Here is a 22,484-nt window from a genome sequence, read left to right on the forward strand (position 1 = left end):
CGCACATTGTCCCTTGAAGGTTCGAATTTTCCGCAAAAATTTCAATCTCACGCGCCATATATATAGTATTTGCCTTCAAAACTGTAGTTGAAGGAAAACTTTATACAAACATATAATGTAAATGATACAAAGAGAAGGATACCAGCTTGGCTGAATTTCCTGCGAGCTGACGTCTGCCTCTGGGCAGCTTTATATACAGTGACAAACAGCCTTGCAGCAGAAGCGCCGATTTGCTTGAATTACGTCGTGTCAAAAGAAGGCTAGCCTTTAGTTTCGAGTGTATTGCTACGAAGATGACGAAGCGGGCAGTGGCGCGGGGCGGAGTGCTCGCGCTAGGCCCGCTGGCCATTAAAGCATATTTCATTGTCATGTTATCACGTCATTTTGTTTTTGTTGTGTCGCCATGTTCCATCACTTGTCATGCCACACCGTAACAATATGTTTGGTGAAAAAAAAGCATAATTTCTCTTCAAAAAGAAAACACACAAATAACGCGCATAAGTGTACCTATCGCACAGATGTAGTTAGTCTGACGATGTCACACCGGAGGTAGACCTTTGAGCAGAGGCTCTTTGATAGCACGGAAGTGCTATCAAAGAGCGACAGAATAACAGCATACGTATTGCCACAAAAACCTCATTAACCGTTTAGAACATTCATTGAAGTCATTGACCCTTCTTTGGTAATAGAAAACAGTGTCCCAAGCAGGGCGACTGTGCTGTCACAACAGAATAAAGGGTCAGGGAAAATCTAATCTGAACACTCATTTGTTACTCACTTTTTCAGCAGTAGCAGTATCGGCAAAGCCAGAAGGAAGAACTGGAAGTCGATGGACAGGTACCACAAATGACCAAACGCAGGCTGAAAATAGATACATATACTGGATCAAGAGATTGCTTCACATTAGGTAGCCAGTTGTCTGGTAACTGAACAGTACAAAAAAAAGAAACACCCGGCAAACTTGCCCAATCTACTTGCTTTGCTCCGCATAGTTGGCGTAAGACGTATCAGTGCGGTAATACCTCTTATACAATATTTTCATCATCACTCATGGTTAATCTAATGGCGTACCGACCTTAGGTTCAAATCTGCTTGCTGCTTATGAATGTTGAGCAACAGGTTTTTGTTTTCTCTTCATAGAGAGCATCTGCAAGCACAGAATGCTTTGCAATCAGCTTGGGCTAGCTATTGATACTTGTTCAACGAAAGAGGCAGCTTCAAAAAAGAAATGAACTGGGACGAAAGAAGTAAGGCATAAAACACCTCACTTGCATCACAGCGTGGGATGTGGTGCCTTATTTCTATTTTTTCTTTTGGGATGGTATTTAATCTAATCATGTTTATTCCACTCAGTTATGTTTACGCATAACTTCAAGAAACAGTAAAGGATTTTACAAGGGTTACAGCAAGGTCCCAGTTATTGTTGAACTTGGTTTTCTTATCAAGTAAAGTGGCAGACCACACTGCATCTGTCCAGCCGGGTTGATCTGACCCCAAGATGATATGTTTGAATGTGCTGTTGAACACACAAGTCCGTAAACAATTACATGTTTTAATACGTATCAAAGATTACAGCCGGGCAGACGACACACCTATCTTAGACGTCTTAGAAGCAAAGTTAGATCAGTTTACAAATGCATCCCACCATGACATTGTCGAGTAATTGTGGCAATGTTTCTAAGGCACACTAAAATATTTCATTGATAAATTTGTTCTTACTCGCCCAGCAAATTCGAAGCAGTTCAGTCCTTGGATAATAGAGATATCATTCATTTTAAGCGCAAACTAAAAAGGCTACGTAAGAAAAAAAAACAATAGGACGGAAGAACTTTCAAACACCAAGAAGAAGATCAAAACTGCGTTACTAGATTCGAAAAAAAAAGGTGTTCAACTTCCTCAAAATCGAACCGCAAATGTTCTGAAAATATTTCTCAGCAAGAAAGAGCACTAATGGCAGCGTTTGGGCGAGTTGGTTAGACATGTTAAACCTGGAAAGCGCATAAAAACAACGGACAACAGCAGCAAACAGTCTCTTGCTGTTGTCCGTTGTTTTTATGCGTTTTCCAGGTTTAACAAGAAAGAGCACATTCAAAGAGGTATTCGATGGGATCGATTGAGGTGACTGATAAAAATGATATTGAAAATCTGTTTAATAATTTCTTCCCCTTCAGTAGGGGTAAGTTTGACATTGAAAGTGATAATACTACAATTTGCACCTTGCCGTACACGATGCACGATATTAGCATCAACAGGAAGGGCATGAGGCCCCGATGAAATACCGACGAAATTCCTTAAATGGTATGCTGAGTGGTTTAATGACTGGCGCAGAGCATTAGTTATTCCGATTTTTAAAGGCGGTAATCGATTGCTTGCAAAAAATTATAGACCGGTTTCACTCACTTCCGAATGTTCCAAGGTTTTTGAGCGCATAATAGCATACCAAATCTTTCATTTTTTGGAAATAAACGACCTATTGCGTCTATTTTAGCATGGCTTTCGGACTGCCCTTTCGACAGTGACGGAGTTGACTGAAACAGTCAACGACTTTTGTAAGGTTATAGACGAACGTCAGCCTGTAGAAGTGGTATGTGTAGACTTCGCAAAACCTTTAAATTAAGTTCCGCGTCATAAATGCTTTTAAACTGTGCAGATTGAGAATCAGTGAAAATATCGTGTTATAGATTCAGGCGCATCCAGGTAATCGCTGTCAAGTTGTCAGAATAGAAAGCACAGCATAAGATAAGCGTGAAGTTCTGTCGGGGGTGCCACAGGGCTCCGTTTTAGGTCCCCTTTTGTTTCTTTTTATATGTGAATAATATTTCTGCTATCATTATACTGCCTGCCAGAATGAAACTTTTGCCTATGATTGTTCAATTTATTCGCTTTAGCTTGCCCGAAAAATCAGATGAAAACTGTAGGTGTCTTCAGTCGTTAAACTCGCGGTGCCTGAAATAGGGCATGGAAATAAACTACCACAAATACACTTACAGTGATGTAACAAGGAAACAGATTGTAATGCCGTTCCAATATAATATCAGTTAAAATTATTTAGTTGAAGTAAAGTGTTCCAGGTACTTGGGAGTGACGCTAACACATAAACGTCATTAACACTTCTTTCTGGGCGAGTTGGTTCATTTTTGGAAAACTTTGATAGAGCGCAAACACACACGACCACTAAGGACAAGAGACGAGACACAAGCGCCGACTGTCAACTGACATAAACTGACTGACATAAGTGCCGCCTACATAAACTTGATTGCCGCCCCCATATTGAAAATATATATTTAAAAGCCTACCAGAAGCATTGTTTCTGGCGGAGAAAGTTGCCAAATGCAACAAGAGAAATTAAATTGATTCACTACACGACATTCGCGCGGCCAACTATAAAGTACGCAAGTGCAGCGTGGAGTCCACATCAAAAGGATTTAAAACGCAAGCTGGAAAGCTTTTAAATGGTTTCAGAGCGTTTTATAAGTTTTACATACCCCCTCACTGGTTCGGTCACAGAAACGCTAAAACAGTGCCGCTAGAATTACTAGAAATAAGAAAAAGAAAGCAGACACTGAAATTCTTCTTCTGATAATGAATTATAAAGTAAAAATTAATAAACAACACTATGTTACACCTCCTCTGAAGAGTCGCCCACGAAAGGATCAAAGCTTTGTAACCTATTATTACACGTACTGGTGTGTATCCTACTCGTTTTTTTCCAATGCTGTAGAAATCTGGAATCAACTGCCAAGCCACATTGTGGGCCAAACAGATGTAAAAAAAATTCCAGACAGGTGTGAAGACGTTCCTGGAGGGTTGCTGTCCAGATCTGTAATACTGTTTTACTCAGTGTATTTTAGCGATGCGAATTGCGCCTGTATTTTTATTTTTTCTTTCCCTGTAATGACCATCATATTGAGGGTTAACAATATTAATAAATAAAGCATATGCTACTTCGGGTCATAGATTAAACAAGTGGAAATTGGTTTTTCTTTCGCCGGCGTTTCTTAGGCGCCTTCCCTTCACACAGCGCTCTCCGCGTTTTCTGAATTCAGGTGAAGTGCCTAGGTAACTGACCATTTTCAGTAGAAAGGAGTTTTGAAGGTACTACCGGCTCAAATGTTCAAAGGGAATAAACCGACAAGATCCTTCCATGTTTCGCAGCGCATTTTATTTAGTAACAGCATGGTTTGGGTGAAACACTTTGCTGCTCCGGCCCTAGTGACGCAGTCGGCCATTTCTGCCCTCTTCTCACGTGCGAGTGGTGTGAGCAATGGCTCCCATTTTCTATCGCTGCCGAACCCTTTGTTTCCGACTGATCAGATCATCTCCTATGAGCGTTGTCCTCCTCTCTTCTTTTGGTTAGAGCTGGGTGCGTAGAATAGCTATAGCGTTCGCGCAAGCTCCGCGGATCCACCGCGCTGCGCGGAAGGCAGTGCTTGTGCTGGCGCCCTGCGGTGGTAATCGCGAGAACACATGTTTTGACGTTCTCTCTTCCATCGTAAGGTGGCATTCCGTCAGAGACATTATTCCGGAGAGCTCTATAGCGTCCAAGAGATCATGGTTTGTGGCGCTCTTGCGGGCGAAGGCGTTATGTGGGATCGCCGGGTACAGTAATGGGGAAATGATCGCCTCGCATTTTTGAAGCCACAAGCACTTTAAGCGGAACGAATGGGTATATAGATTGGAATCTGCTAGACAGAAATGACATTGCATCGCGGCTTAGGAAAGAGCTATGCAAAGGAATGAGCGTAGATGGAGAAGCCTGACATGGCCGTAGTAGAAGAGAGGGAACCAAGGGCCCCGATTGGGGGAACGAGTGATGTGTCTTTGAACTGGAACATACAAGACACTAATGAAGCTGTGTTGAGCGGAGGCTCTCATTTCACACCAGAGTTTATTCAAATCGTTTTCTTAACGCTGCATAGCTTTTTCGTTTTCTGGTGAATGCCATTAGTTCGTAATTGGCCATTTTCCCAGGCCTTCTCCCCGTGTGCGCGCCTCTCATATTCCAGTTTCACTGATTGAAAGCGCTCTGCCGGCTCCTCCTGCGTGCGCAGTTCACTTGTTCATGATAGCAACAGATGCGTGCGAAGGATCGCATCAGCTGTGATGCGCACATTTGCCGCTTTGCAAATGTAGTTGACGGTTCATGGAGCCCATTAACGTCTGCTTCGCCCACGTGCATTTGTTATAAACCGATAGTTTTCAGCTTACTCCTGTCCACAGTAGGAGCCACATTTTGTAAAAAAAGGCGAATTTTTTCTTTGAAGCTCAACGTTTCAATATCAATTTTGGAGTCAACTTTGGCGCAATTTCGACATGGTTGTCATTTTATGATGCGGAACATTGGACCTTATATTATTCTTATCTCATACAGGGGCAACTGGCCAGCTAGCAACATTGCAAGAGCAGTGCTGTAACGCAAGAACGATATAATGGCAAAAGTTACTTAAGCAGGCACTCCAAGATGCTGGCATACTTTGTGACTTGCAAGGGTGGAAGAACGGGCTAGTTGGTAAATCATCTTGGAAAGCAAAATAGCGCACTTCAAACACAGACACAGGAAGGGAACGACAACACAGCGCTGTGTTGTCGTTCCCTTCCTGTGTCTGTGTTTGGAAGCGCGCTATTTTGCTTCCCAAGATACTTTCTGACGATCTCAATGTGTCGTTCTTCCTTTTTCTTCTACTTAAGCGCAAAATGCATATCAGCAAATTTTGTGCTTCAGTTTCTGCAACGAGCATGAGAACAGAACTTTATACTGCGAAATGTTACAATTTTAGGGGACCCCCTCTGGCAGCCATTGGACATCTTTACTGAAAATATGGATAAAAAACACCCTCGTGTGCAAAAACAGGATGCACGGAATAAAAACAAATAACTTACTGCACTTGTGTCGACTTTGTAAGCGTAGTTCTGCACTTGTAGGAGTAAAACCAGCCACTGCGACTGAAATTCGTGGTGGATCTTGTCGAAGAATGTCTTAGCATCCGGTCCGGAGGTCATGAGTGGCAGCAAGTGCAGGCACATGAACAGGAAGAACAGCGGAACCATAGTTCTGAAATATTTTGCCGTTCAGTCAGTTTCATTTTCCAGACAATACATCACGTCATAACTGCCAAGCGGTACAAGGAACTATGTATTAGTGTTCTACATTGAAAGGGCACGTTTGGCTTTGAGGACAAGTTAGTCTATCACTCAGCAACTTAACGGATCGAATATTAACATCACAAATCTCGTCACTCATAAGCCCTCGATCCTGCATTGAAGTTAAAATTTCTTGTTGGGATACAAATTTTTTATGATCCGTACAAGGGGCCTGTGAACAAGTTGACGAAAGCAACATGCCGTGGTCTCTACGTAAATCTTCTCACCCTCACTTTTATACTGTGGTCTATCGGATGGCCCCTGATTTCTAATTCAATTTTGTGTTAAAACTACGAAAACGTACCTGATGAATCTCCGTACGACCGCAAAAAGGAATACGAGCACTCCAGTCCTTTTCTGCTTGTATACAACAGAAGCTAGAAGAAACCCACTGCAAGAAACCATGTGATGAGAAAACATCCTTAAAAAAGTACGCACGCTTGTAATAATGAAGGGATTATGTTTGGACGTGTTGGTTCATTGTCACATAAAAAGCACCTAGTGCAGTAGATCACAGAAGACGAGGTCCAAGATAAGCTAGCGCTGGTCGAGCGGGCCGAAGAGGTAGCAAGAACTAATGGGATCATGCACCTAGGAACACGACCTGCAGCTTAAGACCCCAACTCCTGAACCCCTTCCCATTTTGCGGAAAAAAGTTGTATATTACTACTACCTTCCTCGCATTGTCGTCTGGCGTTTACAGTGCTATACTTTCTGTTGTAATAATGAAATGTGACGAAAACGATCATGCGTTTGGGATTAATTATGATTGAGTAATAGATAACAGAGAAGCATAGCTGTCATTGGTACGTCCTTTTAATTGATTCGTGTGTTTAGTGGCTTTAGGGCAAATTTAGAATGTTTGCTTTCTCACCTGTATCTGCTTTCGTCTATCACCCAACCACAATGCCACAAACTGCCATAGCTGCTATGCAGAATAATAAAAAATTTTAAAATAAAAACTGGCTAAGCACCATGCCTCCATCACACCAAAGATTACATTATAAAAATACGCACAAGAGAACTCGGGCAAACTTTGATAATTGAGAAATTCCAAAAAATATTTTTCATCTTAATTATTCAATAAGGTGACTACAATAACCACTTCATAGCTCCTCGCTCTATAAGCCTTTGTTCGCATAAATCAGTGTGCCTTCATAATATTCGAAGGCATTCAGTAATCCCCTTCACGCTATTAAATCCGTAGTTATTGGTGTTAAATAACGCAGCCCGCAGCCCTGAAGTCCTTTGTTTTTGTTCGGAAGGCCCGCAATTGTGTGCTGATTTGGTTCATAAAGAGTTGTCATAGCTATCAAGGAAGAACTTCCTGAACTCAGCGTCGACGAAAAAATTTTCAAGATATTTCAAAGTGGCGACAGGCCACCATTGTCACTTTTTCTGGAGTGCGCGGCAGGATCTTTAATCTCATTACGTGTCGCATGAAATACCCATCGCAAGTTAAATGACAGGAGTAGGGTTAAAGGTGCCCCCCTCTGGGGCCATCATTCCCATTATCTGCCGGGGATGCGTATCGCTTCTTTGGTTGCGGAAATACGGCAGTTATATACATATTTTTAATTTCTTCCAAACGGAGGACTCGACAATGTTGTCTTGGTGAACCGGTAATTAGTACTACGTACGCTACAGTGACATGTCACGCACGTCTTTCGTCTCATCCCTCCAAAAAGTAACGGCCACGAAGTTTTCCAGACTCTCTCTTTACTTAGAATGCGGCGAAGCGAAACAGTGTTCTTAACATGGCACAACGACGCACGAGTTTCAATTTGGCGCCGACGTCACTTAAACATGTCATCAGTGAACGTTCCTTTTCCACCCACATGTCTGTGCGTTTAATAAGCTTAGCTTAGGTTTCCTGCAGGAAAAAGCGTGTGATTAAATCGCGCTGCAAGGAATTAGAAGACTATTTCTTTAATTAAAAACAGATACGTTATAGTTCGGCCCTCAGCTTCGAATTCCATATTGGCACTAGCCACTCAACGGGTTAATAAAGATGTATTGAGTGAGTTTTGTGTAATTATACATTAGAATGTAAGACTTTAATTGCAAATAATTACGGCCACAGCACATGGTTGTTTGTTCCTGACAATGCTTGTTGTTCAATTGAAACTTTCAATTTTTAATAAGTTTCCGTAGTGTTCTCTGAAACGCCCGGTATAGGTAAGCGCCCAAACCAAGGAGCCACAGTGGCGGGACGCTCTGAGGAATTCACAGTATTTTGGACGTCAAGAACCTCTTAATTGTGTTTTTTTTTCTTTGCATATAATAACCGAAAAACATTTCCAACTTTAGCAGGAAAATAACCAGAATGTTTAAATTCTTGCGAAACTGTATCTTTTATATTTGGAAAGCTTGTACATGGGCCAATCAAATGGCCCCAAAGGCACAATTTTAGTCTCGAGCAAACAGACTGTTGAAAAAACCAAGATGAAAGAAGAAAACTTGCAGATCACTGTAAAACCTTCACTAGAGGGAAGTGAAAGCGGGGACGCTACTGCTGCTGCTTTTATTGCGACAATAGGTGCGTATTTATTTTTCCTTTCTTCTTACACTTCTTAAATTTCTGCATTTGTTACTTATTTAAATTTTGAATTGCTTATACGTTAATAATATTTTTTCACTTTAATGTTTCAGTTGTTTAATTCCCTCGATCCCTTCCAAGGTTTTTACGCTAGACAAGGAAAATTATGAGCAAGTTCGCAGGAAGTCAGCGTTGAACAGCACTTCGTGTGGTGTTCTTAATAGGTGCCCATACTTCGTGACAACCCGTTTTTTTTTTTCCGTAGAGCCTGGCGGAATAGTACTCGCTCGGTTGTTATGCATCAACTTGATTTGCGTTTTTCCTTCTTTTTCAAATGGGGATATCGCCTACTTTAGTAGCTGTGCTCATTCGGCCTCTCAGTGCTCTCGTGATGGGACTCTATGGGCATTATGTTAAAACAGCGCTAGAAACACGCACAGCGCAATGTGTGTTTTTTTTTCTATGCGTCCGTGTTTCTAGCGGTGTTTTAACATAATGTCCAACTAACTCTCCCAACAAGCCACTTTGACTCTATGGAGTTTAGTTATGAAGTTGCAAACCCCTTCAATACCCTTAGGGGTAGCTTGTCTTTCGATAACTTGCATCGCTTCTCCAGAAGGCAGATGACCGTGGCCCTTACCGGGTTTCTGCTCTCTATACTGCAGTATCGGCAGCCTTATCTTGTGTTTTCGACATTAGCGATTTAAAGTGCGTTTATAAACCCCGCCGGTGTGGCGCAGTGGTTACGGTGCTTGACTACTGTTCCCAAGGATGCGGGATCGAATCCCGGCCGCGGCGGCCCGCTTTTCGATGGGGGCGAAAAGCAAGGCGTCCGTGTGCTGTGCGATGTCAGTGCACGTTAAAGAACTCCAGGTGGTCGAAATTTCCGGAGTCCTCAACTACGGCGTCTCTCATAGCCTGAGTCACTTTGGGACGTTAAACCCTAGAAACCAACCAAAGCGCGTTATGCGCATCTGCATTCAATCTGCTGAGAAAACGTTGTATAAATTGCTGCACACATCAATGCTCCCAGTAGAGGCATGACTTGACGCCAAGCACAGGTTTGTGCCATGACCGGTGAACTGCAGCCTGTTAATACATGAGGCGCCACGGATGATTGTGTTGTCTTCTGCTATGATGCAGTACTTCTCTTTTAAATATTGCAGCGAATGCTTGAGAAAAACGTTGAAATCACACCCCACTGCATTCTTTTTCTGGGTATTGAGAAACACTCAGCGGTGCTGATTGATTTATTTATGTTCATAGGACTGTTCATTTATGGAACATCCGCATAATGAACCGCCATGCTGAATCTCCGCAATCGTCTAATTTTTTCGAGAATTTTGAGCGCTGTGCGCTTTGGAGCGGGGAGTATGTGCTGTCTTGGAAGAGCCGCCTAACTGGCTACCGTATCTGGATGGTTGTGTGTGCTTCCCGGAAGTTTCACATTTGTAATTGTGGTGCTGCGGTGTGGCGGGCTTGCATTATTCAGCGCGGTGATTTGAGGCATGAGCTGTTTGTGTTATTGTTTTTGGAACCTTCTCCATGAAATGAGGAAAAAGATATTTGGCGTAAAGTAGTGGTTATTGCACTTGGGTGGCGCAGAATGATGATGGTTAGATTCCTGACGTGGACAGGATTTTATTTGTCTGTAAGTTTATGAAAACGCACTGTGGGGACACGTTTTGGTGACGCCAGCGACGAAGACGGTGCGGGTAGAGAAGACACCCATATTTACCCAGTATCCCCTGTGCACTGCTCCCTGCTGTGAACAGTTAGCGGAATGCCATGTTCCCTTAACCTCCTTGTGAATCTTCCCATTTGCGTGCCCGGCCCGCATTGCACTGTTCCTTCAAGCTACTGCCGCGCACTACTCCTGCACAATGCAACTCCGCGACAGGCTCCTTTACGGAAGCGCTCACCGCTTCACGCCCTCTATTTTTAGGCGCTTTTTGGCGAATGTGGGGACACCTGATAATAACAGCAATTACTGTTACGAGTGGTCTGGTAACCTTCGTCTTAAAAATTAATTAACGCTCTAAATACCTCGGCTGGCATGTTCTCGTACCCTGAAATGTTTCCGTGATATCCGAGGTGCACGTACGATAAATGATTTAGGCAATTGTAGGAATATTAAGCTTTGAGTAGTCCGCCAAGCTGAGCTTGTGATCGTTTTTCGCTATCATAAAAGTGCAACGTTTTAACGCTTTATAATTTTTTACACTTACAAATTAAAACAACAATAGCAACCACAAGAAAAAAAACACCCCGCAGTGGTTGTGCAGTGGTTGGGGCTCTCAACTATTGTGCCCAAGGAAGCGAGATCGAATCCCGGCCGCGGCGGCCGCTTTTCGGTGGAGGCGAAAAGCACGGTGATCTGGTGCTGCGCGTTTTCAGTGTCCGTTAAAGGCTCTCAGACGGTCGAAATTTCCGGACGCCTCGACGACTCTCATAGCCTGAGTCACCTTGGGACGTTAAACCCCATAAATTAAATTGAAAGAATTTTTTTTTCACTTATGCAAGAATTGTCGCACGCCAATCATATGGCGTTGAATTGAAATGTGCAGGTTTCAACTGTCGCTCGACTGTTTGCCCTACAGACACAACTCCATTCAACTCCACTGCAGAGCTTGACTGCAACACACGCCGTTGAATGAATTTCTTGCTTTAATGTGTGCCACTTCTGGATATTTATTGAATTTCCCTCTTAAGTTTTTGCATCCAAAAGTGCGCTGACTCAGCTGCACTTGTTTCTGAACTTTAGGCAGTCCACAGTGCCGCAAAATACACCTCGCATCAGCCATCGCCCATTGTTGTGCGCATTTCTTCCCAAGATAGGTTCGTTTAACGCAGGAAATTCATTCTTAGAAACCAAGATATTGCAATGTTAGAGTTTATAAATGTGCCTCATTCAGTTTCGACTACACAGATATCAATCCCGTAGACATATAGAATGGATTTGTTCAATGCTGTTTTCGCGTCGAACGCACAATTGCTCTCTTTAATGTTTTGGTCCTGCATTTAATAAGAAGCAGGACAAGCAACCGAAACTACTCTGCTGCTTAGTTTGCGCGAGTGGGTACGTAGTAGTGGATAATATATCTGGGAATTTTAGCTTTTTTTTTTGTAAATTCTATATAACTTGAACATGTTAAATATTATACTGCACTAATGCTCTTCCTTCCCTAGTACTTGTTGGGGGCACAAATGTCTGGTTTGAGCGCATTTTTCATCTTTGTCTCTCATAGATTTTCATTTTTCTCTTGTTCTAAATTATTCTTAGCTTTTCATGACATTCAAGGGACAAGTATGTCTCCAAACCTTGGTGAACAGTAGTCGCAGTGCAAGCTGGACGTAGCCTCACACAACTGTACTTGTTCATACTAACCGCGACCGCAACCTCAGGACGAGTATCATCAGCGATCTGTGTTTTTTGAATAACACATTCGGCGGCTTGGTAAGATTTGGGGTCATATCGGTTCATATGTAGTATGCTATATCGACCTTCAAGTTGATAGACCCTATCAAGAAAACTACCGAAAAAGGCGTTGCTCGCTTCATGCAGAAGTGCCTTAACTCTCTCTCCCGTTATCGACGTGTCGTGACCTGAGCTAAACGACAGGAGCCCAGCTCAGAACCGGCACATTTGCAAGAAGAATTGAGGTTCTAGATAGATAGGAGGGCTGTGCACATCTTGTGGGAATGCGTGACGAAAACAAACGAGCGAAGTTGTGAGACGAATCTAAGTTTTGTAGCATGGAAATCTAATATACATTGCCACATACGCATTATATATGGTCTTCGTTATAAACTTTCCTGGCTAAGCCATAGAGGCAGAAAGGGTGCTCCACAGAGTTCAGTCTCGCCTATTATATCTTTTCGCGCGTGAAATTTTAGATATATAGAGTAAAAGGGTTTATCAAGGGAGAAGTTGGAGAGGTTATGTTTATATGGGCGTGATGAAACCTTGCCTTCACATATGTGTTTAAGCAGGACGACAGCTCAGTGCATTCTTCCACATCTGTGAAAAATGTGCAGAAAGAACAGAGAGTTTGCCTTATGGAATGACGATTGCGGTCTGCTGATATTTTTTTCGCATTCATAACCCGTGTATATTTTCCGCGCGTTGCCAAAGAGACAAAAAAAAAAACAGCGCCATGGAGCGAAAAGCCAGCGAGCTGCTGTCAGAGTGAAAAACAAATACTAAAAGCTCGCTGACAGCTTCCTTGACTCCATGCCCCGTCGGTGCGGAGCAGATAATGCCCGAAATGGCTTAAAGGCGAAGCACTGGCCGCGAAAAGAAATTATGAAAAGCCACTTTTAATGTTCGTTCTTATTCTCTAACAAACGCACAGCCTGCCGATAGCTTCATACAAAGCGGGAGGCAGTTCCTAATAAAATTGATGTTGGATAAATTGCGGTTTGTTAGGATAATTAATACTGGCGCTTATTGTCTAAAGCCTCGGTGCTTTTCTTACTATCGAGCTCATACGCAAATTTTAGTGCGGTGAAAAAAAAGTAAATTTGAATAAATAGGATAAATGTATCCTGCCAAATATTTTTCGATCGTACTGCGATGCTCAATTTAAGAGCTCTTTCTGATACATGGCACCAATCTTATGAGTAGGAAAAACCGTACACACAGGTACTGCTATGCTACTTTCCAGGAACCGTCAGTGCCTGTCCTTGCCTTTTGTTCCTGTATGTTATAAACTGCTGTATGAATTGGGGCCGCTTTCCCGTTAACAACGCACCAAGCGGCTTTTGGCGATGTGAACGTCCCCGCCTTTGACTTATTACTTAGTTCTAAGCGGAAAAAGTGAACAGTAAGACATGCTGACCTTAGAAAGAAGAATGTGTCCACGCCGATAAATCCAGCTGTTGCAATCATACTCTGCCATTGGTCAGCGTATACTATCAGGTTCATCATTCGGGCTACGGTAAAAAAGAATAAATATTTTAGTATTCACAACGAGGTTTCGCTTACCAGTTCAATATAGTTCATGCCACAAACCAGGATGCAGAGATAAGGGCTATCTTCTGTTCACACGCGTACTTATGAGTGCGAAAGGTACAGCCCTTATCTGCCAACCTGAGCCCGTTCTCCAAGTGAGAGGTGAATTAGCGGATAAATAAGCATGCTATCGAATACCTAGAGCGCATAAAAAATCTCTACCAACATTACTCTATTTTCAACACGTGTTCATCGACGTGTCGCCAGCCCGCCTATTTTTTCGGCCCTAAAATTGCCCCGCTTTGAGTGTCTAGTCTTCTGATGTCGTTACCACACTGATCGGCAATCAGCAGCCTGGTCACTTGATGCTAAACCATAAATTTTAATTCTAGCTTAACACACAGTAACCAACTGCAGCCCCATCATATGCATCGTCTGGGTGCTGGAGCACACAGGGTGTACTTCGCTCTCTAGCATTCTTTGCCAGCTCGTTCCATGTCATCACCCATGGGAGATGGCGCGATATTCATTAAATACTTTGAGTGGGATTCAAAACGTGGGGCGCATTTTCTTGTCGCCAAAACTGTAAGCAGTCAAAGCGGAAGCAATCAACACCAATCTCTTGAAAGTTATGTTTCTCAATTCTGAAACGTGACATGTTCTCCCCTTTTATTTAGCGGCACTGCTTGTCATCGTCGCTTGTTATCCCCGAAGAAATTTATTGCCCTTAAGTGCTTCCTAGGTCCGGCTCATTATTTTGTGTTTCAGTCACATTTGAACATACAAAGTGCCACCGTAATTTATATGATAGATGTTAAAAAAAGTTTCGTCACTCGGACTCACGCACACCACACGTCAGACGGTGAGCCGTAGCAGTGTCCCACCACAACCCAGACAATACTGAAGAAGCGTATTCCATGTAGGAACCTCAAGCTGTAGGCGTCAGAGCTCTTGTCCCGTGTCAAGTGAAGCATCATCCTTGTATTTGATGCGACAGAAAAAGACGTCAAAATGGACATAAGCACACCTGGAAAAGAGCAAAAAAAAAAAAAATAACTTCCCGTAATGAGGTCTTTGCTAAAATGCAAAACGAAGAGTTGTTCCTCTAAACTAAGCAAATATAGATGATAGAGCAAAAGATTCTTGGTTTACGTACTATGTCCTATTTATTTTAACACAACTGTTGTTCGACTCGTTCATATATTTAAATATGAAACGTACTCTGCTAACTTATTCAGGTTTTCACTTTCAAATGTAACTAGTTACCTTCGGGTAGATACAACGTACTGACACTTTCAGGCGTAGTGAATAGCTTAGATATTTGTGTCGTCATTAACAGAATTGTCACATAATAAAATGTTCTTTAGCCGGGCCTTTTTTTACTTCTGTTTGTTGTATGAAAGTAGTTCGTCGAGAACCCGAATTTTAGGCCGGAGTTGGATCGTGTCAGTAGTCTTCTGGAAAACGTAACAACGTATTTGAATGTGAGATTGTGCTCCAAGGGGTGCTCCTTGCACCCCTTGGGCGTCTTCAAAAAGCCTTAGCATTGCAAACCTAGTAGCCGAAAGCAATCGCACCATCCTTCCCATGTTATTCACGAGAACGCGAAAGATATCTGCAAATCGCCAACTGTATGCACCGCGCAAGCAAGAAAATCTGTCAGCGCCTAGCATTTACCAAGGCCCGTGCATCTCCTTCTTTCCCATCAGTAAATGTGACACCTGTGGATGGGTGATAAAGGGTCGGCAAATGTAATTGGGCACATGGGTATAAGCAATGTGGGTAGGGGAAGCCACGTGACTGGACTCATATCAGCCCTGGAAGCTTGATTTGATGGTCCTTTATCGCCCATCCGCACTTGGGACGAAGGCTACACGGGTGCGCTAGTCTTGCCAAAATCTCGGTGGCGACGGAACAGGCAAGTCGCCGTATCGATAAAATGGCGATAGCCCGCGAGAAGCTAGTGTTGTGCTTATGTCGTGCACTCACTTTGATTCTTATGTTTCTCATCACTTTGCCTGTTGCACAAGTCCACCGCTGTTGCAAAGACGACCAGTAAGGCCAGAATGGCAAGAAATGATCTGCCGGGAACAAATATTCAATGCAATGAGATAGACGCCACTATATTGCAGTGTTTGCAAAAAAAAAGTTTGGAAGTAATTCATGTAACTCACATTATAATAATTTGACCTTTTGTGAAGCCAGGGTGAAGAGCTGTGACGCAGTTAGATATTGTGACATCTGCAGCAGCAGGAAGCACTGAAATAAAAATCCGACGACAGATGACGGTACATATCTAGGAGCAGAAACGAGTGGCTGTTAAAGGCAAAAACTCCTGCAAAAATAGCAAATAAATTGGCGCCTTAAGGAGACGGGTGGGTAAAATTAAAGAGACATTGTTGTCTAAACTTTGTTATCAAAGTTTAGTACATTTAAATAACGTGTCTTTCATATTGCGGGCTCAAATGAGAAACCGAATCATTTCAAAAGTTCCGACAAACATACGTTCCCCTTTGAAAAGGAGGCGTGGCTCACAGGTTCTTTGCTTTAAACAATTGCACGTGTATCTGCTATTTTTACATTTTTTTGAGAAAAAATCTTAATATAGGTCCCTTTATTCTTTAGTCTAGTGCCTATTTTTCCCGCAGTAAGACCTTATAACGCTTCAATCCATTCTTCGCGCGTTTTTTTTTTAGCTAGTGATCGTTCCATGACGCCAAACATATATATCCAATGCGAGCCACCTTTGCGATTTTGGGATTTTTCTTCTTTCTCTGTGCCAGAGACATGGACAACTCAGTTGGCTACTACAATGATGAAAATCAGACGAGCGAAAAGAGCTTGAGGCGCTCGGCAATTAGCGGAGTTGTTCAAACGATGGACAAAGTTCAAGTAAGAAAAATATTTCCGGGCCTCAGCAAAATCGAAAAACAAGAACGAAAGTCCAAGCAAGCGAGCAGAAAAGGTTTTCTGAAATAAGTGAGCCAGACCAAGGGAAATGTAGTGGCCTGATGCGTTTAAATTCCGTAACAAAGCTAAAACAATTCAAACGCAATTTCTGAAAAACGTTATTTGAGCGCCTGTTCAGAACATTTTCGCATCAACATTCGGAAGGTCGGCTGGTTGGCTCGTGAGGTTTAACGTCCAAAAGCGACTCAGGTTGTGAAAGACGCCGTAGTAGAGAGCTCCGGAAATTTCAATTGCCTGAGGTTCTTTAAAAAGCACTGGCGGCACATAACACACGTGCGTCTGGCCTTTCGCCTCCACCGAAAAGCGGCCGTCGCAGTCCGGATTCTATCTGCATCCTCGGGCGCAATAGCCGAGCGCCCTAACCACTGCTCGACCACGGCGGGTGGTTCAGAAGGAATATAGTTAAACTCTCGGAAAAATTAAATTTAAGTATGCCTTCTATTCCCACTGCAGGGCGAAGGCCTCTTCCATTTTCCTCTATTTAGCCCGTTCCTGTGCTAGCTGCATCCACTTGATCCCTGCGAATTTCTTAACTTCATCCACCTACCCAATTTTCTGCCTTCCCCTGACATGCTAACCTTTCTCGGTAATTTCCCGCTAAACACGGTGCCCTAGGTACCTTCCTTTGGAATACGATTGGTTACTCTTAGTGACCATCGGTTAGCCTCTTTTCGCACAACATGTGCTGCCCATGCCCATTTCTTCTCCTTTATTTCGACTCGAATATCAGTAACTTGAGTTATTTCTCTGGACCACTCTGCACACTTTCTGTCACTTATAGTTATACCTACCATTTTCCATTCCATAGCTCTTAAAGTATTTATATCTAGGTGGGCTACCCAGGCATCGCTGACAAAAACTTAACCTAACGCCGGTTTTGGAACATCCTTATGCGAAATTTATATCTGCAGTCAAAATAGAGTCAAAATAGACTATCGCAAATTACTTATTGAAGTGTGACGAGCTTCCCCTGTATCAGCGAACAATATGTGGATGCCGCCCCCGTACGCGTTACATTGCATGTATTTATTGAATATACGTGGCAGTTAATGCAAAGAACGGCTCCTTGGTACATGGTACGTTATCTTCAATACGGCTATCGAACCTTGTTATGAACGCACTTTTCAGACCATGCTTTTAAATTGAACGGCCAGCGGCTTCGCTCTTTCTCCATGGATGTCATGTCATGGATGGCTTGCTTGCTAGGGAAGAGAGAATGGCGTAGGAATGTTCAAATATCATAACCGTTTTTCATCCCAAAAACGGGCTTGTTGTGATTCTTTATTATTCCTCCTGCCCGGTTTTCGAAAAAAAAAATGTTATCGGGGAAGTACAATTATTTTGCAGAGGTTGAACTACGAATTCGGAGAAGCACCATAAACGAAACGAGGGCACCGTGTTTAGTGCGAAATCTGTGGGAAAAGATATCCTGGCAGCTATAATTTAAAGAAATTAGCATAAATGGTAACAGGCGCTGCGCGTCACGCGGGTTACTGCGTAAATCACCCGTACTATGTTCAAGTTTCCTAGTGGATGCTGTTCTGAAGCCAAAAGTTTTTTCAAATGTTTCTTGAAGAAAAAAAAAGAATCTGGATGTTTATCCCGCTTAAACCTAGTTACTCGAGGGTAAGCTCAGCTAAGCGCGACCACACGGTTATACTGTCGGTTAATATATACGCGATAATCTCGCTCTTCGTCGGATGCTAAGCGTAAAACTTGCAAGTGAATGACCTTAGGAATTGCGCTGCAAAGATTAGAGATATGTTCCAAGTGGTCAGCCCTTGTTACTAAATATGCGCCAGCGTCACGAGTCACTTTTGCCTCCTACCTTATCACCCAACTAAAATCATAAACGGGATCGTTTTCAGACGGTATGTGTTCTTTTTAGAAACGAAAACAGGCGTTGAACCTCTTAGTCTGCGTTAACGCCGGACGAACGTCAGCTATCTACAAGAGCGAAGCAAGGGGCAACCCACCCTCACTATCATCTCCAAGTTACATCTTTCGTTTTGAGGATAAGTGACAGTGCTATTAATCGTTGAACCAACTCAGGAGCTCTCTCTGAGCTCTCTCCGAGGTAGAAAGGCGCTCAAGCCGCTTTTGTTTTCAATGAAGAAATAAAGCGTGGCCCGGAAACCGAGACGTGAGGTCGATTTTTACTTGTTTACTATTTTTTATAAGTGTTATTTTTGATATTAATTGTTGTTGCTATTTTCTGGCTTTTCGTTCTCTTAATGTGACCCGCATAGAAATAGAAATTTGACACTATTCCCTATACCATGCTCCGGTAAGCCTGCCCTATGAATTCGTCCACCCTCAACAAGCGGCGTTGTGTTAGCAGCTTCAAATCGGGGATCTTTCTCTCGTAATAACTCCGTCTAATTTTAGAGAAGCTAAGATAACCTTCCCTGAAATCTTTGCTTGCGTGACACTTGACCCCATGCGCACCAGTGCTATTTTATCCGTCAACATGGTTCGAGAAAGCGCACCTCGATACCAGGTAAATGGGGCACTCAATTAGAATAAAGGCTTTTTGAAAAGTGCGATGTTTCATAATGTCGCCCGAACACTGAGGTAGAGGATAACGGAATGGACAATAAGTGATAGGGTCAAGGAAAGTGCATAACGTTTCCACGTTGCTTAGTGGCCTCATCAACATCATGAAAGGCGGGATTCCGTTGCCTCCGTTTCTTTTCACATCTATTCTAAATCTTGAAGCACTTTCCGCTTGTGCGGTTAACAATACAATTGCAGTCAGTTCGTCGCACGCATTCAAACGAATTGTTGGGACCTGTAGTAAAAGGGCTTGAAGGCTGCCATTTTCGCCAGCACCGATGCCTGAAACAATGACCAGCACGTGCAGATGAGATCGAATCTCTAGGCTCGATTTCAGTTCGTCGCACCAGATGTCGATACCGTCTGTAACGTCTTTGTAATCGCACTATACGCGAAACACAGCCATGAATCGTTTAAAACCTTGCCTTTTGGTAGGAGATACTGTGTGATCCTGTTTGGTGCTGGGACCTCGGCATATAGGACGCTTTTCAGGAGTACTCAGTAGCCGGAGTACTACATGGGCATGATACCTGGCGACGATAGCGAGTAAGAAAACCTGTACATTCTCTTAGCTTACGGTTGGGTCGCGGCAGCCAGCAACGTATTCTAAGTGACCTACGTGCATTATGCTGTCTTCCGTGCCATAACCGTACCTTGCATAATTGAACCTAGATTCGGTAGATCTTATCCAATATCAAAAAAAAAAAAAGCATTTGAACTGCATGCCGGACAGCGGCCACCCTCGTGTTTATTAATGCGATTAGGTGTTGATTTCTCAAACTTTTATGGTAGAAATGAACTTTATACATTCAATTATTCAATTTTTCGGACAAAATACACTTATGCGTTGACTACGAACAGAACTTTGTTGACTATTTGTGTTATATCTGTTCTTAAGGAGCCTGATTCAGATTGTTTGACTGCTGTCATTCTAGGGCTAAAGTTTCAGAGAAATCATGAGCTGCTCCGTAATAGAACGAGATGTGAGATTTAGGTCCCAATTTTAACTATTAATATTTAACAGACAGTGCTATAGCCGGTTAAAAATATTCTATTTGGACATACACCGCTAGATGAACAATAAAGAGAAGTGGAGTGGTTAAAGCCAGCGTAATGAGTAGGCATATTTGCTGAAACCTTTTCCTTAATTTGTGATTTGCTGAAAAACCTCGAGAAAGCTGCTACCGGACAAAACATCAACACTTTACTTTTATGGGTGCTGACTACAAGCCTAAACCATAAATCTATTTTATTATGTCTACACAGGAAAGTGAGTTTGCTGCGTTTCTTTATACTGCGCCCACAGAAAGAACAGCAATATGGCACATTCAGAAGCCGCGAAACAATGTCGATACTGGCAATCTAGTCACCGCACAAGAGTTTTGACCACGCGAAAGTTTTTCTGGGTTGTGCGAGGCTTGGCCTTTCTTTGTTTGCACCAGCGTAAATGCTACATCGACAGAACCTTTTCTTTAAAGAATATCTGTGAAGAAAACTAACGAGGTAGTGATCTTAACAAATAAACCATTTTCGTCGTCGTTTCAAAGGGAAATTTAGACAAAGAAATTAGATACGTGCAGAGTGCGTTCCGGATGGGCGTCCAAGAGTGGTAACTACGTGATTTTTGTGCAAAGATAACGCTGCCTGTGACCAGAATTCCATTCGTCCTCTCCCCCCTACTGCGCTCCTAATAAGAATGATATAGCCATCCCGGGAAGGGCGAAATCAACACCGTGTTCTTGGCTCGACAAAGTATTTCCCGTTCAAGGAGAATGCGGACCACTGGAGCTAATTGCTTCTAGATTCGCAGCTTCACTTCGAGAAGGTCCTAAGCAGCGACCGTAAGGGGTTCAGACTTACCTGCTCTCAGCAGCGCTTGCATCTCTTCCTCGTTGCAGTCATTGAGCAAGCAGACTCCCAGGCGGATAAGTGGGACTCTCTGCTCGTAAACGCTGTCCCTGAATTTTCCTACCTGCGGAAAATGAAATGAATGTAATTAGGACCCATGCGTTGGCGCCTGCCTTGGCGGGCTGCTGTTTATTTTTACATGACTGTGTTCGCTAGTACGTCATAAGCCGGATGCGAAACTAATTCCTCGTTCACTTTCCTGATGTTAAGAATGAAATTCCTCTGCGACGACCAGACCTTCTCCTGATCGTAATTATTGTCTTCCTCTCTCAAACGGCATAAACCAACATGATATGAAGATATTTCTGCTCGGCTTCGTGAAAATCAATACCAGTAATTTCAATATAAGAGCAGAACAGCGTGGGGCTCTGACTGAAAAATGTTCGTGGTCTTAATTATTTAAGAAGCTTTAGACGCTTTGACGCTTGAAGTTTTAAAAGAACTAGCTTAGAAAACGGAGATCAATATTTTTCGTCCTCCCTTCCATCAGAGGTGCAGAACGCGCTCTGTTTTGGGCGTTCGCACAAGCAACAATAAAGTGTGTTAACAACACTTTCCTCTTTTCCAGACAAGTCCCCGCTGTGGTGGTGCAGTGGTTAAGGCACTCTACTGCTGTGCTCAAGAATGCGGTATGGAATCCCGGCCGCGGCAGCCTCTTTTCGATGGAGGTTAAAAAGAAGGCGCCCGTGTGCTGTGCGATGCCAGTTCAAATTAAAGAATGCAAGGTGGTCTAAACTTCCTGAGTACTTCACTAAATCGTCTCGCACGGCTAGAGTCGCTTTGGGGTGGTAAATACCATAAAGGGGACATTTCAATTGTGAGGAGACTGTAGGATATTATGACATACTGCAATGCGTATGTTAATAGAAATGACCAAAGCGTCCGAAGCGTAGTAAACATTTTTTAATGTTTTCAGCCGCTCAAGAGTAACTTGGTACTGGCTTAGAAAACCAATCTCATATGTTTGTATATTGTTGTGAGGCAACTGTGCAATATTGTAAGATATTCTATTACTATGTTAACTGAAACAGTCTAAACATGCGATGCATAGATAAATTTTGCTTTTAAAGTTGATCTTGTGCTCACGGCGGGTAACTAGACTCTCTTAGAAAAGGATTGAGGTGAATTTATTAAAATTATAAAAATCTTTTGGCCTGCCAAGGCAGGTCGAAAGATATAGTGATTGTTACGGGGCAGCTGCAAAATATGCGAGAAATTACGGTCGAAAATAGTTTTTCGGGTATAGTTCGAATTCACTGGCTATCAGATTAGACGAGATTCACCGCACTGCCTTTCATCATGGTACTGCACTGTCCGCCCACCAACGGGGCAGCAGCTGACTAGTAGCGTGCTGCCCTTCAGTGTGTACTCGAAACAGTTGCAAGTGTCCCTTTGGAATGGACCGCCACTTGTCGT

General features: G+C 42.9%; 1 protein-coding gene across 1 annotated transcript in view; it reads right to left on the reverse strand.

Moving 5' to 3' along the window:
- LOC146172541 (nose resistant to fluoxetine protein 6-like) overlaps positions 1-22,484 on the reverse strand; it is a 55,981-nt gene that overhangs the window by 23,544 nt on the left and 9,953 nt on the right. The window contains exons 3-10 of the mRNA XM_084585794.1: positions 21,021-21,132; positions 15,809-15,893; positions 15,624-15,715; positions 14,482-14,661; positions 13,522-13,615; positions 6,446-6,532; positions 5,881-6,052; positions 779-861 (exon numbers count right to left, since the gene is read on the reverse strand). Coding sequence (XP_084441920.1) covers positions 779-861; positions 5,881-6,052; positions 6,446-6,532; positions 13,522-13,615; positions 14,482-14,661; positions 15,624-15,715; positions 15,809-15,893; positions 21,021-21,132 — 905 coding nt within the window. The remainder of the gene's footprint in view (positions 1-778; positions 862-5,880; positions 6,053-6,445; positions 6,533-13,521; positions 13,616-14,481; positions 14,662-15,623; positions 15,716-15,808; positions 15,894-21,020; positions 21,133-22,484) is intronic.

The sequence above is a fragment of the Amblyomma maculatum genome, unplaced genomic scaffold (genome assembly GCF_055883805.1).
Source record: "Amblyomma maculatum isolate TAMU_Amacu unplaced genomic scaffold, ASM5588380v1 scaffold_13, whole genome shotgun sequence".
Taxonomy (NCBI): domain Eukaryota; kingdom Metazoa; phylum Arthropoda; class Arachnida; order Ixodida; family Ixodidae; genus Amblyomma; species Amblyomma maculatum.